General features: G+C 41.1%; 1 protein-coding gene across 2 annotated transcripts in view; it reads left to right on the forward strand.

Moving 5' to 3' along the window:
• Positions 1-9,794: 9,794 nt before the first annotated feature.
• Positions 9,795-14,518, forward strand: part of LOC115131750 (oxysterol-binding protein-related protein 10-like) — a 103,600-nt gene continuing 98,876 nt past the window's right edge. For both annotated transcript variants that reach the window (XM_029663705.2, XM_029663706.2), the window contains exon 1: positions 9,795-10,361. In XM_029663705.2, the coding sequence (XP_029519565.2) occupies positions 10,096-10,361 (266 nt within the window). In that variant the 5' untranslated portion in view covers positions 9,795-10,095. The remainder of the gene's footprint in view (positions 10,362-14,518) is intronic.

Below are 14,518 nucleotides of genomic sequence, written 5' to 3' on the forward strand. Positions count from 1 at the left end.
GTTAGGAAAGCAAAGGCTAGCTTTTTCAAACAGAAATTTGCATCCTGCAGCACTAATTCCAAAAGGTTTTGGGACACTGTAAAGTCCATGGAGAATGAGAGTGCCCCCTCCCAGCTGCCCACTGCTCTGAGAATAGGAAACACTGTCACCACTGATAAATCCATGATAATAGAGAATTTCAATAAGCATTTCTCTACCGCTGGCCATGCTTTCAACCTGGCTACCCCAACAGCTCTGCACCCCCCGCAGCAACTGGCCCAAGACCCCCCCCCCACCTCCCCGGCTTCTCCTTCACCTAAATCCAGACAGCTGATGTTCTGAAAGAGCTACAAAATCTGGAACCCTACAAATCAGCTGGGCTAGACAATCTGGACACTCTCTTCCTAAAATGATCTACTGCCATTGTTGCAACCCCTATTACTAGTCTGTTCAACCTCTCTTTCGTATAGTCTGAGATTCCTAAAGATTGGAAAGGGGAGACACTCTAGACCCAAACTGTTACAGACCTATATTCATCCTGCCCTGCCTTTCTAAAGTCTTTGAAAGCAAAGTAAACAAACAGATCACTGACCATTTCGAATCCCACCGTACCTTCTTCGCAATGCAATCTGGTTTCCGAGCTGGTCATGGGTGCACCTCAGCCACGCTCAAGGTCCTAAATGATATCATAACCGCCATTGATAAAAGACAGTACTGTGCAGCCGTCGTCATTGACCTGGCCAAGGCCTTCGACTCTGTCAATCATTGTATTCTTATCGGCAGACTCAACAGCCTTGGTTTCTCTAATGACTGCCTCGTCTGGTTCATTAACTACTCAGATAGAGTTCAGTGTGTCAAATCGGAGGGCCTGTTGTCCGGACCTCTGGCAGTCTCTATGGGGGTTTCACAGGGTTCAATTCTCAGGCCGACTATTTTCTCTGTATATATCAATGATGTCGCTCTTGGTCCTCGCTACATATTCGTCGCCAAACCCATGGCTCCAGGTCATCTATAAGTCTTTTCTAGGTAAAGCTCCGTCTTATCTCAGCTCACTGGTCACCATAGTAACACCAACCTGTAGCACGCGCTCCAGCAGGTATATTTCACTGGTCATCCCCAAAGCCAATACCTCCTTTGGCTGCCTTTCCTTCCAGTTCTCTGCTGCCAATGACTAGAATTAAGTTGGAGACTTACATCTCCCTCACTAACTTTAAGCGTTAGCTGTCAGAACAGCTTACCGATCGCTACAACGGTACACAGCCCATCTGTAAATAGCCCATCCAACCAACTACCTACCTCATCCCCATATTTGTTTTTGTTTTTCTGCTCTTTTGCACACCAGTATTTCTACTTGCACATCCTCATCTGCACATCTATCACTCCAGTGTAAATTGCTAAATTGTAATTACTTCGCCACTATTGGCCTATTTATTGCCTTACCTCCTTACTTCATTTGCACACACTGTATACAGATTTTTCTATTGTGTTATTGACTGTACGTTTATTTATCCCATGTGTAACTCTGTGTTGTTATTTTTGTCGCACTGATTTGCTTTATCTTGTCTAGGTCGCAGTTGGAAATGAGAACTTGTTCTCAACTGGCCTACCTGGTTAAATAAAGGTGAAAAAATAAATAATAATAATAATAATAATATGTACATATAAATATATGGATGAGTGTTGACCGAGCGGCATAGGCAAGATACAATAGATGGTATAAGATACAGTATACACATATGAGATGAGTAATGTAAGATATGTCAACATTATTAAAGAGGCATTGTTTAAAGTGACTAGTCAATGTAATTGTCTGTCTAATTTCCAATCTAAATGGGGCGATCTTAAAAGATGAGATCATTTGATAAGGTGAAAAAGAGGCAGACTTAAGATGAGTAGAGATTCAGTTGAAAATACTTTTTTTTTTTTACATGTATTCTAATTTTCTCCAGATGTGAGTTATCTCTGCCAAAGAGACCATACAAAGACAGAGCGGGTCTCCCGAGTGGCGCAGCGGTCTAAGGCACTGCATCGCAGTGCTAGAGGCGTTACTATAGACCCGGGTTCGATCCCAGGCTGTCGCAGCCGACCGCGACCGGTAGACCCCTTGGCAGGGTTGTGTTTCGGTAGTGAGTGTGGCAACCGAAGACAAACTATTTTGATGTGCTACGTGTTTCAGCACACAGCAGTCCTGTTCTGTAAGCTTGTGTGGTCTACCACTTCGCGCCTGAGTCGTTGTTGCTCCTAGTGTTTTCCACCTCATCATAATAGTACTGACAGTTGACCGGGGAGCTATAGCAGGGCCGAAATTTGACCAAATTACTTGTTGGTGCCATGTTGAAAGTCACTGAGCTCTTCAGTAAGGCCATTCTACTGCCAATGTTTGTCTATGGGGATTTGATGGATGTGTGCTCTATGACTTTGGGAAACAGTGATCTAGAGTACCATGTGATAATAGAGTTCATCCCAATACTGCCCATTCTGTCTTGATATACCCCAAAATGCTTACATGTATAACCTTTGACCTCCCAGAATGGGCCCTTGAAGATAGCATTACCATTCCTATCATTTCATACCTTCATTTGTTTATACCTTATTAAATGTCCTTAGTTTTCAAAGATTGTCCCCTGGTAATAAAATGTCATACCCTCATTCCTGTTGGCCCAACTAACCACGTATTGGTCATAACATTAATGCCAGGGATAACCACATTTAGCCAGCTACCTCCGATAAGTGGTTATCGTACCAAAATATAACCCACAGACATGGACCGTCATGAAAATCTTAATAGACTTTGCCACCCCAAAGTGGAAAAATATGGGATATTTGGCCCTCTAGCCATGGACTATATGGGCCATTCTAGAGTAGCATCTACTGTCTGAATGTTCCATTTCAGGGACTGCCAGTTCTCAAAGGTTGTTGGTAAGGTCTGTGCCCGTAAAGGAGTTACTGCCTGACACGGGCAGCAACTGAGACAACCTCAAGGTCTCTGTTGGTTTGCAAACCTGCAGTGTTAACCGAAGTGCCGTGTAAGTACTCTTCATTGTACAGTCATTTCTTACAAGCATCAATGTATGTTCTGTACACAACAGCCAAATAGAAAAGGAACAAGGATAACATGTATATAAGGCTCAGTAAGAGTTACGTACATATCCAGGAAGGTGGCTGAAATTGAACAGAATCCCAGTCAATGTGATCCCATTTCAGACACCTTGTCTGATGCTATCCCTGTCCTTGTCTGGCGACTTGAGGAATCTCTCTCTCTCTCTATTCAATTCATTGGCATGGGAAGCATGAAACATTGCCAAAGCAAGTGAAATAGATAATAAACAAAAGTGAAATTAACAATAAAAATGAACTGTAAACATTACACTCAAAAGTTCCAATGGAATAGAGTCATTTCAAATGTCATATTATGTGTATATATAGTGTTGTAACGATGTGCAAATAGTTAAAGTACAATAGGGAAAATAAATAAACATAAATATGGGTTGTATTTACAATGGTGCTTGTTCTTCATTGGATGCCCTTTTCTTGTGGCAACAGGTCACAAATCTTGCTGCTGACTGCACACTGTGCTATTTCACAAATAGATAGGTGTGTTTATCAAATATTGGATTTGTTTTCAAGTTCTTTGTGGGTCTGTATATTCTGAGGGAAGTATTTATCTCTAATATGGTCATACATTTGGCAGGAATTTAGGAAGTGCAGCTCAGTTTCCACCTCATTTTGTGGGCAGTGTGCACATAGCCTGTCTTCTCTTGAGAGCCATGTCTGCCTACGGTGGCTTTTTCAATAGCAATGCTATGCTCACCGAGTCTGTTCCTTAATAAGTTTGGGTCAGTCACAGTGGTCAAGTATTCTGCCACTGTGTACTCTCTGTTTAGGGCCAAATAGAATTCTAGTTTGTTCTGAGTTCTTTTGTTAATTCTTTCCAATGTGTCAAGGAATTATCTTTTTGTTTTCTCATGATTTTGTTTGGGTCTAATTGTGTTGCTGTCCTGAGGCTCTGTGGGGTCTGTTTGTGTCTGTGAACAGAGCCCCAGGATCAGCTTGCTTAGGGGCTCCGACGTGCGACGTCACCGGTCTACTAACCACCGGTCCTGGCAACCCATCTTTACTCACACCTGGCAACCATCATTACGCACACCTGCTCCCTATCATCAGTCACACCAGGACTTCCTTACTACCTTCATTACTTACCATTTATCTAGCACTCTGTTTTGTCAGTCATCAGGTAGTATTGTTTGTGTTTCCATGTCAGATGCTTCTCTTGTTTTGTATCGTTCCATGTTCGTTATCATTAAACTCACTAACTGCACCTGCTTCCTGACTCCCTACGTCTACGTTACACTCTCTCTCTCTCTCTCTCTCTCTCTCTCTCTCTCTCTCTCTCTCTCTCTCTCTCTCTCATATCTTTGGGGGAGTAGAACATGAAATCCAGACAACAGTTAGCGTAATATTGGGATTTAATCTTTACGTAGTCATAATCACTTTAATTTTAATGTAGCAAATGGATGGTAAGTGTCATTTTGTTATTATCTGGGTCATGCAGCCCCCTGAAAGACATAACATCTGGTCATGTGAGGCCTGCCGAAGATTGTGGATGTTTGCTCTACACATGCATTATTCACAAAGCCCACCACAGTCCACAGTAAGTACTCAATGGACTAGAGGGGGCTACTACACCTGCATACTGACAAGGTGTGTGTGCATTTGTGTATGCATGCCTATACAGGTGAAGGGTGGAACCATGAATATACATTACGACTGCTAGCAGAGGAATGAAGGGTTTTATGAATGCAGGGGATGAACAGAAAGACTGAGCAATGAATGACACAGTCCTCTTGTGTCAAGAACCCATGGTAAATCAAAGGTATGAAGGCCAGCATGCCACTGCATCTTCCACAGGGAGACTGGAACTACGTTCCAAATGGAACCCTATTCCCTAAATAGTGCACTACTTTTGACCAGGGCCATGGGGCTCTGGTCAAAAGTAGTGCACGATATAGTGAATCAGATACCATTTGGGAGACAGATGTATGTTTATGCTCTGTAAATCAACAATAGGCCTAAACCAATTACTGAATATCTATGAGATCATACTCCCGCCCACACACACACACACCATGAAGTGTGTTCATGCCTAAATCTTCCATCATCAAGATGACAGGACTTGTTTGATTAGATGGAGTCTGTGGGCTGGTTGAAGGCCAGAATCCCGGAGTCGCTTCTTCACTGTTGATGTTGAGACTGGTGTTTTGCGGGTACTATTTAATGAAGCTGCCAGTTGAGGACTTGTGAGGCATCTGTTTCTCAAACTAGACACTCTAATGTACTTGTCCTCTTGCTCAGTTGTGCAACGGGGCCTCCCACTCCTCTTTCTATTCTGGTTAGAGACAGTTTGCGCTGTTCTGTGAAGGGAGTAGTACACAGCGTTGAACGAGATCTTCAGTTTCTTGGCAATTTCTCTCATGAAATAGCCTTCATTTCTCAGAACAAGAATAGACTGATGAGTTTCAGAAGAAAGTTATTTGTTTCTGGCCATTTTGAGCCTGTAATTGAACCCACAAATGCTGATGCTCCAGATACTCAACTAGTCTAAAGAAGGCCAGTTTTATTGCTTCTTTAAATCAGCACAACAGTTTTCAGTTGTGCTAACATAATTGCAAAAGGGTTTTCTAATGATTAATTAGCATTTTAAAATGATCAACTTGGATTAGCTAACACAACGTGCCATTGGAGCACAGGAGTGATGGTTAATGATAATGGGCCTCTGTATGCCTATGTAGATATCCCATTAAAAATCAGCCATTTCTAGCTACAATAGTCATTTACAACATTAACAATATTTACACTTTATTTCTGATCAATTTTATGTTATTTTAATGGACAAAAAATGTGCTTTTTTTTCAAAGACAAGGACATTTCTAAGTGACCCCAAACTATTGAACCATAGTGTATATTTGACCAATAGTTCTCATCAATTTATTCCTTGAGATCTGTTTACCATTTTTTCCTTATAGGTTCTGAGCTATCAGGTAGAGATTAAATCAACCCTTGATATACCTTTGCAATCAACTTCTTTGGCATTGCATCTTCATTCAGTGCTTTTTAAAAGCTTTTAGGTTCATCCAGATTCTGTTGAAGCGATTGAATAAGATTTCTTAGTTGTAAGAACTTAACCCAATTTCTTCTTTGAATTTATTGAATGACAGTACAGAGTCTTCATAGTATATAATGTTCAAAATTTACAATGCCACTTAAGAACCAGGACTTAGGTGTTGTCATTAAATGCTGGAGGTAATGTGGGGTTGTTCCACACAAGGGTGCCTGGTGTTATGGGTTTCTTCCATTTCATGAATTGAAGTACATTTTTCCAAGCACAAATTGAATTGAAAATCCATTTGATTGTTATTTTGTTTTCTTTACAACCTTGGACCCAAAGTAGTGAATATATTTTGAAATCATAGGGCATCACATTTATGTCTTCAATACTACTCCAAGCACAAGGATAGTCTGCTGTCCATTGTTTAAGTGAACGAGGTTGTGTGGCCCAGAAAGACATTTTCATATGAGGTTGTCCGACACCTCCAGCTTTATAAGGTAAGTGTAAAACATTCCATTTGACTCTGTCTTTCCATTCCAAATCAAGTGGGAGAGTACATCTACAAGAGCTTTGCACACCTGGATTGTACAATATTGACACATTATTCTTTGAAAAATGATTCAAGCACTGTCAAGTTGGTTGTTGATCATTGCTAGACAGCCATTTTGAAGTCTTGTCATTGATTTTCATGCCAATTTAAGTCATAACTGTAACTAGGCAACTCAGGAACATTCAATGTCGTCTTGGTAAGCAACTCAAGTGTACGTTTGGACTTATGTTGAAAGATGCATTTGTCTCCCAGTGTCTGTTGGAAGCCGACTGAACCAGGTTTTCCTCTAGGATTTAGCTCTATTCCGAGTCTTTTTATCCTAAATAACTCCCTAGTCCTTGCTGATGACAAGCATATCCATAACATGATACAGCCACGACCATGTTTGGAAATGTGAAGAGTGGTACTCAGTGATGTATGGTGTTGGATTTGCCACAAACATAATGCTTTGTATTCAGTAGTTAAGTTAATTTCTTTGCCAAATGTTTTGCAGTTTTACTTTAGTGCCTTATTGCAAACAGGATGCATGCTTTGGAATATCTGTATTCTGTACAAGCTACTTTCTTTTCACTCTGTCATTTAGGTTAGTATTGTGAAGTAACCAGTGCCTATTTTAGCTTGTAAATCTTGGTGGGGCAAAGTGAAATGGTGCCCACAAACTGTTAGGGCCTACAGCAGTCCCAACAGTCCCAACCACTGCTACACCTTGCTATCAGCGGAGCCTTGCCTGGCATCGAAACAGTTCATTCAGCCTCATTTAATACTTTTAAAAACATAGCTGATATGGCTGACTTGCTTAAAGCAAATGTGGTTTCTACTGATAATTGAGATGTACAAACTATGGCATAAGGGGATGACGAGAGGATAAGAGGCAATCTGTAATTTCAATTAAGAAATTAATGAGCGAGCTAGGACAGACGAAGTCAATCTGAATATTTGTTCAGCAATTTTTAAATGTACTGCGACAGAGTTCAGAACATGGGCCGTTCTTACAGTATTCTCCCTGTACACCAAGTCAGAACCATAGGATAAATAGGGGGCGTATAAGGAGACAATGAAAGCTCTTACAATATTCAATGATGACATTTCTCTAAAACAGGCTATAGGATAAATGTGCACCACCAAGTCAGAACAGTATGTTAAGTTATGAGGTGAAAAGGGACCAAATTATTAAGGTGAGGCACATGGGCTACTAACAGCTTACTACACAACGCACACTCAGTATTACTTTCTTAGCTACGCTATACATATCTCCCTGGCATATTACATCATTTATACAGCAGCATACAATGCATTTTTGGACACACCTTGTTGTGCTGTGCTCACTTGAACAGGAAGGTGGCTCGGCAGTCCTTCGTGGGTGAATCTTGTCATCAAACAATGTCATTAAATTCGGTCATTCTCTGGATTTATAGTGCTTTCAAAACAACTGGGATATCGGAAAAAAACAAGGTTGAATCATGATCTTTAGGCCCGAGTTCCCGACTTGGAATTCCTAGTTGGATAACCGTTCAAAACATATTTTCCCAGTCGTAGGTTGTTCCCTATTGTCTTGAACTCACTGAGGTCTGAGATTTCCCAGTTCCAAGTTTCCAGTTGTTTTGAACGTGGCAGAAGTCATGCTGGATTGACAGCATGGCCAGAATTGAATGTTTATCCTTTTAAGCTTAGAAAAGAGACCCTTAAACCCAGACTTGGACCACACTCCCACTCCATTGAATAGCAGGCTGGTGATTGCTTTGCAATGTTTGCTGTTAGCCACTGATTCCTTCCAAACCACTCATTGTTGAATTTGCGATTTCCAACTTGTTGTGTAATGTTCATGTCCAATGGTCGATGAGCACCGATACGTTTTATTTATAATTTCTCTTCGTCATTTCTCTTCACATGACAAGGATAGAAAAGGATTTGCCTGTAGATTGTCAACTTAATTCATGATGATGACTGCTAGCTAAGATTTTGAAAGTATGATGTTGACATGATCAGTCCAATCAAATATCTACAGTAGATACTGTATCCTCCCCCAGATCTGTGCCTGCACACGATCCTGTCTTGGAGCTCTACGGACAATTCCTTCGACCTCCTGGTTTTGTTTTTGCTCTGACATGCACTATCAACTGTGGGACCTTATATAGACAGGTGTATGCCTTTCCAAATCATGTCCAGTCAATTGAATTTACCACAGGTGGACTCCAGTCAAGTTGTAAAAACATCTCAAGAATGATCAATGGAAACAGGATGCACCTGAGCTCAATTTACAGTCATAGCAAAGGGTCTGAATAGTTATGTAAATAAGGTATTTCTGTTTTTGTGTATTTATACATTAGAATAAATGTCTAAAAAACTGTTTTTGCTTTGTCATTATGGGGTATTGTGTGTAGATTGATGAGGGGGAAAAAAATTCAATCTATTTTAGAATGAGGCTGCAATGTAACAAAATGTGGAAAAAGGGAAGGGGTCTGAATACTTTCTGAATGCACTGTCAATGTATGGTTGAGGGGAGGTTACTGTAGCTACTGTAAAACAACCTTCCAAACTTCTTCCACTAGAGGCACCATCATATTTCTCTCCAAATGATAGCCTAAAACTTTTCTAATTCCTTATGAGTAAATATTACATATATTACGGTAGTCTAGTAGAAGAGTGTATAAAAGTGTAGTAGTCTTATTTGTGTTGAAATATGCGATCCAACTGCTCCACACTCCAAAGTAATAAGGTTTATATAGTAGTCTGTCGAAGTAATCAGACCAGACAGATATTTTCAGATTTTCTTTTACTTTGACTATATTTCACCGCTTCAATTAAGTGAAACGTTTTAAACGTCTTACATTACCACAACAGTACTTTCAAAAAGCTGAAGCAAGTCACACAATTTTTCTTCATGGAAAATGACAATTTAATTGAAACCCTATTGTCTGACAATACCCCTCATTTACTGTGATTAAGATAGGTTACCCCGTAAAATAAAATAAAATGTCCATTAGCCTATTTAGGCCTACATCATATGGATGAATAACCACGTGAATTTGTTGTATACCTGATTGGAATTACTAGAAGATAATATTATTCAGCTATTTTGGGTATGATGATGATGGTGAGCGGTGCGCCTCGGGGCATTCTGTAGCCGTGTTCTTGGTTGTGATGTGTAATAAGATTGGACTGTTATATGAGGGGGTTGGCTGAGAGAGTCAGGAGAGGGGGTGTCTGCACTGTGATTTCCCAACGAAACGTCAACGTTAGAGCGCCACGGCAGCAAGGGAACTACAGCAGTGCTCTTCATGCGGGAAATTATGCCTGGTTTCTTGGGCAGAGAGGGACGCTCAAATAACCAGGGAAACATTAATATTACATATTTAACCTTTTGATTTAGGCCAGTAGACATACATTACTGTGTTAACCACAATGTTCTAGCAAAAAAAATCTCATTGCTGTGCTCGACACCGTCTGTCCCGTCGTCAGTATGGAGAAGACGATCTGCAGTCCGCATCCTGGGACAAATAAAACGAACTCTGGTTCACTGCTTTCGGACAAGGGGAATTCGGGGAGAAAGATCGGACGAGCTGGTTCTCACAGCCCCGGCTCGGCTTCGCTTGGGAACGGGGCCGGTGGAGGAGTGAGTCGGGGAGGTTTATTGGGAAACAGTATGCATTTTCAGCAAGCGTGTAAGCGTCAGTTAGAAGGAGTGTTGAGCAAATACACAAACTTAATTCAAGGATGGCAGAACAGGTAAGCAGCACTTTAAATCATGAGGTTCTTACCCACTGGTCAAATACTGGTTGGATCAACGTTGTTTCCACGTCATTTCAGCCCCATAAATCTATGTGATATTGAATCGACGTGGAAAACGGATTGGATTTGCAAAAAGTAATCAATGTAAGGGCGTTTCGTCATGTTTTCCATCAAACTTTTATCCTAAATCCAATGACATTGATATTTTTTTGTTGGTTAAACGTTGAATTCACATTGGTTGACAACTCACTCAAATGTAAATCAAAACTAGACGTTGAACTGACGTCTGTGGGTAGTGTCATAAAGTGTAATGTTCCTTGGTGCATGCATGCTGTTAGTTTTTCCTCCACCTTGCACTGCAAAGGTCAGTGGCGTGTGGAGTGATAACGTGTCACTGCTACAAGGTTGCAGCCATAGACTAGACAATTGAAACATTGTAATTTTGCCAGCTACAGAGCCTGTGCATATTGGATAACAATAAAGTTGCTCATGCATGATTTAGCATTTGTAGGCCTTCCCTGCCCCAGTATCTGTTTGCATAGTCAACATCTCTAACGCATAGATACTGGGACAGGCCTTCTCTACAACCAGTGGCGATTTTTAGCTGGTAAATCTTGGTGGGGTAAACCCCCCCCAACATTTTTTAGGTGCATGCCAGCAAAGACACAACACAACACTAAACAATGCATTAATTGCACTATAACGGTGACAAACAGTGCCCACAAACTGTTAGGGCCTACATAAAGCTGTCCCAACACCTTACCACAGCTAGACCTGGCTATCTTACAGTATTCTCCCTGTACACCAAGTCAGAACCGTAGGATAAATAAAGGGGGCATTTAAGCAGACAAGGAAAGCTCTTACAATATTTGATGTTTACATTTCTCTAAAATAGGCTAAATGTTCACCACCAAGTCAGAACGGTAGACGAAATTATGAGGTTGAGGCACATGGGCTACTAACAGCTCACTACATAACATACACTTAGTATTACTTTCTTAGCTACAGTGTACATATCTCCCTAGCATATTACATAATTTATGCCGCTGCATACCAGATATTTTTGGACTCATCTTGCTGTGCTGTGCTCAGGAAGGTGGTGCAACATTCCTTCGTGGGCAAATTTTGTCATCGGACTTTTATCAAAGTCTGGCATTCTCTGGATTTATGGTGCTTTCAAGACAACTGGGAACTAGAAAAAAAACAAGGTCGAAATCATGATTGCGATTTCAATTTGGATGACCGCTCAAAATACATTTTCCCAGTCGGAGCTAGTTTTTTAACGAGTTCCCAGTTTATTGAACTCTCTGAAGTCAGTTTTCCCATTTCCGAGTTTCCAGTTGTTTTGAGCGCCTCAGAAGTCATGCTGGATTGACAGCATGGCCAATGTTAAATGTTTATCCTTTTAAGTATGGAAAAGAGACCCTTAAACCCAGTATTGGACCACACACCCACTCCACTGAATAGCAGGCTAGTGATTGCTTTGCCATGCTTGCAGTTAGCCACTGATTCCTTCCAAACCACTCATTGTTGAATTTGCGATTTCCAACTTGTTGTGTAATATTCATGGTCGTTTTATCTATAATTTCTCTTAATTTGAAAAGGATTTGCCCGTAGATTGTCGACTTGATTCATGATGACTGCTAGCTAAGATTTTGAAAGTATGATGTTGACTTGATCAGTCCAATCAAAGCTACAGTAGATATAACATGATTTGACATAATTTTATCTGTGGCCAATGACCTTGAGCCATCTTGAATGGGCACTTCCAATGTAACTCTATGGCAGCACCCATGGTGCTTGAATTTTCAAGCTCTACCCTTAGATTTTTCAGTGACATAGTGTCCCCATGAGTGACAGAACACTGAGCCAATCACAGCGTAACTAGAGAACATTACGCTCTGTATATTCTGCTGCCTGCCACACCACCACAAAGAACTGAGCTAGGCTGAAACACCTGCATTTTGGAGCTGCCTTACTCAAGAAAGAAAAAAGAGAATGTGTTTGTATGCGGCTTTATTAACTCCATGTTTTTAATTTTTTTTATTTGACATTGTTTGCAGACAAAAAATTTGTGTGTATGTACACTACCGGTCAAAAGTTTTCGAATACCTACTCATTCAAGGGTTTCGTTATTTGTATTATTTTCTACATTGTAGAATAATAGTGAAGACATCACAACTAAGAAATAACACATGGAATCATGAAGTAACCAAAAAAGTGTTAAACAAATCCAAGTATATTTGAGATTCTTCAAATAGCCACCCTTTGCCTTGACAGGTTGGCACACTCTTGGCATTCTCTCAACCAGCTTGATAAGGTAGTCACCTGGAATGCATTTCAATTAAGTGTGCCTTGTTAATAGTACACTTTAGAATTTCTTTCCTTGAGACAATCAGTTGTTGTGACAAGGTAGCTTTATTTGGTAAAAGACCAAGTCCATATTATGGCAAGAACGGCTCAAATAAGCAAAGAGAAACAACAGATGAAGGTCAGTCAATATGGAACATTTCAAGAACTTTCTCCAAGTGCAGTCGCAAAAACCATCAAGAGCTATGATGAAACTGGCTCTCATGAGGACCGCCACAGGAAAGGAAGACCCAGAGTTACCTCTGCTGCAGATGAGAAGTTCATTAGAGTTATCAGCCTCAGAAATGGCAGCCCAAATAAATGCTCCACAGAGTTCAAGTAACAGACACATCTCAACATCAACTGTTCAGAGGAGACTGCGTCAATCAGGCCTTCGTGGTCAAATTGCTGCAAAGGAACCACCACTAAAGAACACAAATAAGAAGAAGAGACTTGCTTGGGCCAAGAAACACAAGCAATGAACATTAGCCCAGTGGAAGTCTGTCCTTTGGACTGATGAGTCCAAATTTGAGATTTTTGATTCCTTTGTGAGACGCAGAGTACGGATGATCTCAAATATAAAAAAAATCAAATATAAAATAGATTTAGCTTTGTTTAACACTTTTTATGGTTACTACAAGCAATACAACTGGCCTTCTTTACAATTAGTTGAGTATCTGGAGCATCAGCATTTGTGGGTTCGATTTACAGGCTCAAATGTCCAGAAACAAGGAACTTTCTTCTGAAACTCGTCAGTCTATTCTTGTTCTGAGAAATGAAGGCTATTTCATGTGAGAAATTGCCAAGAACCTGAAGATCTCGTACAACGCTGTGTACTACTCCAGTCACAGTACAGCACAAACTGTCTCTAACCAGAATAGAAAGAGGATTGGGAGTCCCCGGTGCACAACAGAGCAAGAGGACAAGTACATTAGAGTGTCTAGTTTGAGAAACAGACCCCTCACAAATCCTCAGCTGGCAGCTTCATTAAATAGTACCAGTCTCAACATCAACAGTGAAGAGGTGACTCCAGGATGCTGGCCTTTTAGGCAGAGTTTCCAAGAATAAGCCATGTGTCAAAAAAAGCCAATAAAAAGATGAGCAAAAGAACACACACTGGACAGAGGAACTCTGCCTAGAAGGCCAGCATCCCGTAGTGGCCTCTTCACTGTTGACGTTGAGACTGGTGTTTTGCAGGTACTGTTTAATGAAGCTGCCAGTTGACAACTTGCTTGTCTGTTTCTGGACGAAGAAGTCGTCATGACAGAGAAAAGGTTTATGGTCATAGTGCCTAATTGGCCACTTGAATACACTTCTCGACAAAAAGAGAACCAAAGGGGATTCTGTTTCATACATCAAATTCACAGTAAAAAATGGCCAGTATGATGACAAACAAACTAGTATTTTCTTCTGTGGGACTTTACACTCCCAACAGTTGTAAACAGGGAATCCTGGTATTATTCATGGTGAGATATCACTGTGCAGTGTGGCCCACTATCTATAGGGCTGCAAACATGAGCTGAGGGACAGCAGTGTGCTAGAACACATATACGCTGTACTGTATGGTTGGCGAAAGAGGTCGGAGAGAGTGGGAAGCTGGTAGAGGAGAACAGAGCAGCAGGTGATTTGACATAGTGGCTGTTTTCAAATGGCATCTTATTCATTTGGGGACACAGCCCCAAACACCCAGCTAGGATGGCTGCTCTTCCAGGCCTTCTGTCCCCAGTCCACCTCCAAATGCACCAGCCTGGCTGAGCTGCCCCTACACAGTGATGTGTGTGTCCCAGACTCCCAGTCCTGGGCTC

The sequence above is a fragment of the Oncorhynchus nerka genome, linkage group LG7, assembly GCF_034236695.1.
Source record: "Oncorhynchus nerka isolate Pitt River linkage group LG7, Oner_Uvic_2.0, whole genome shotgun sequence".
Taxonomy (NCBI): domain Eukaryota; kingdom Metazoa; phylum Chordata; class Actinopteri; order Salmoniformes; family Salmonidae; genus Oncorhynchus; species Oncorhynchus nerka.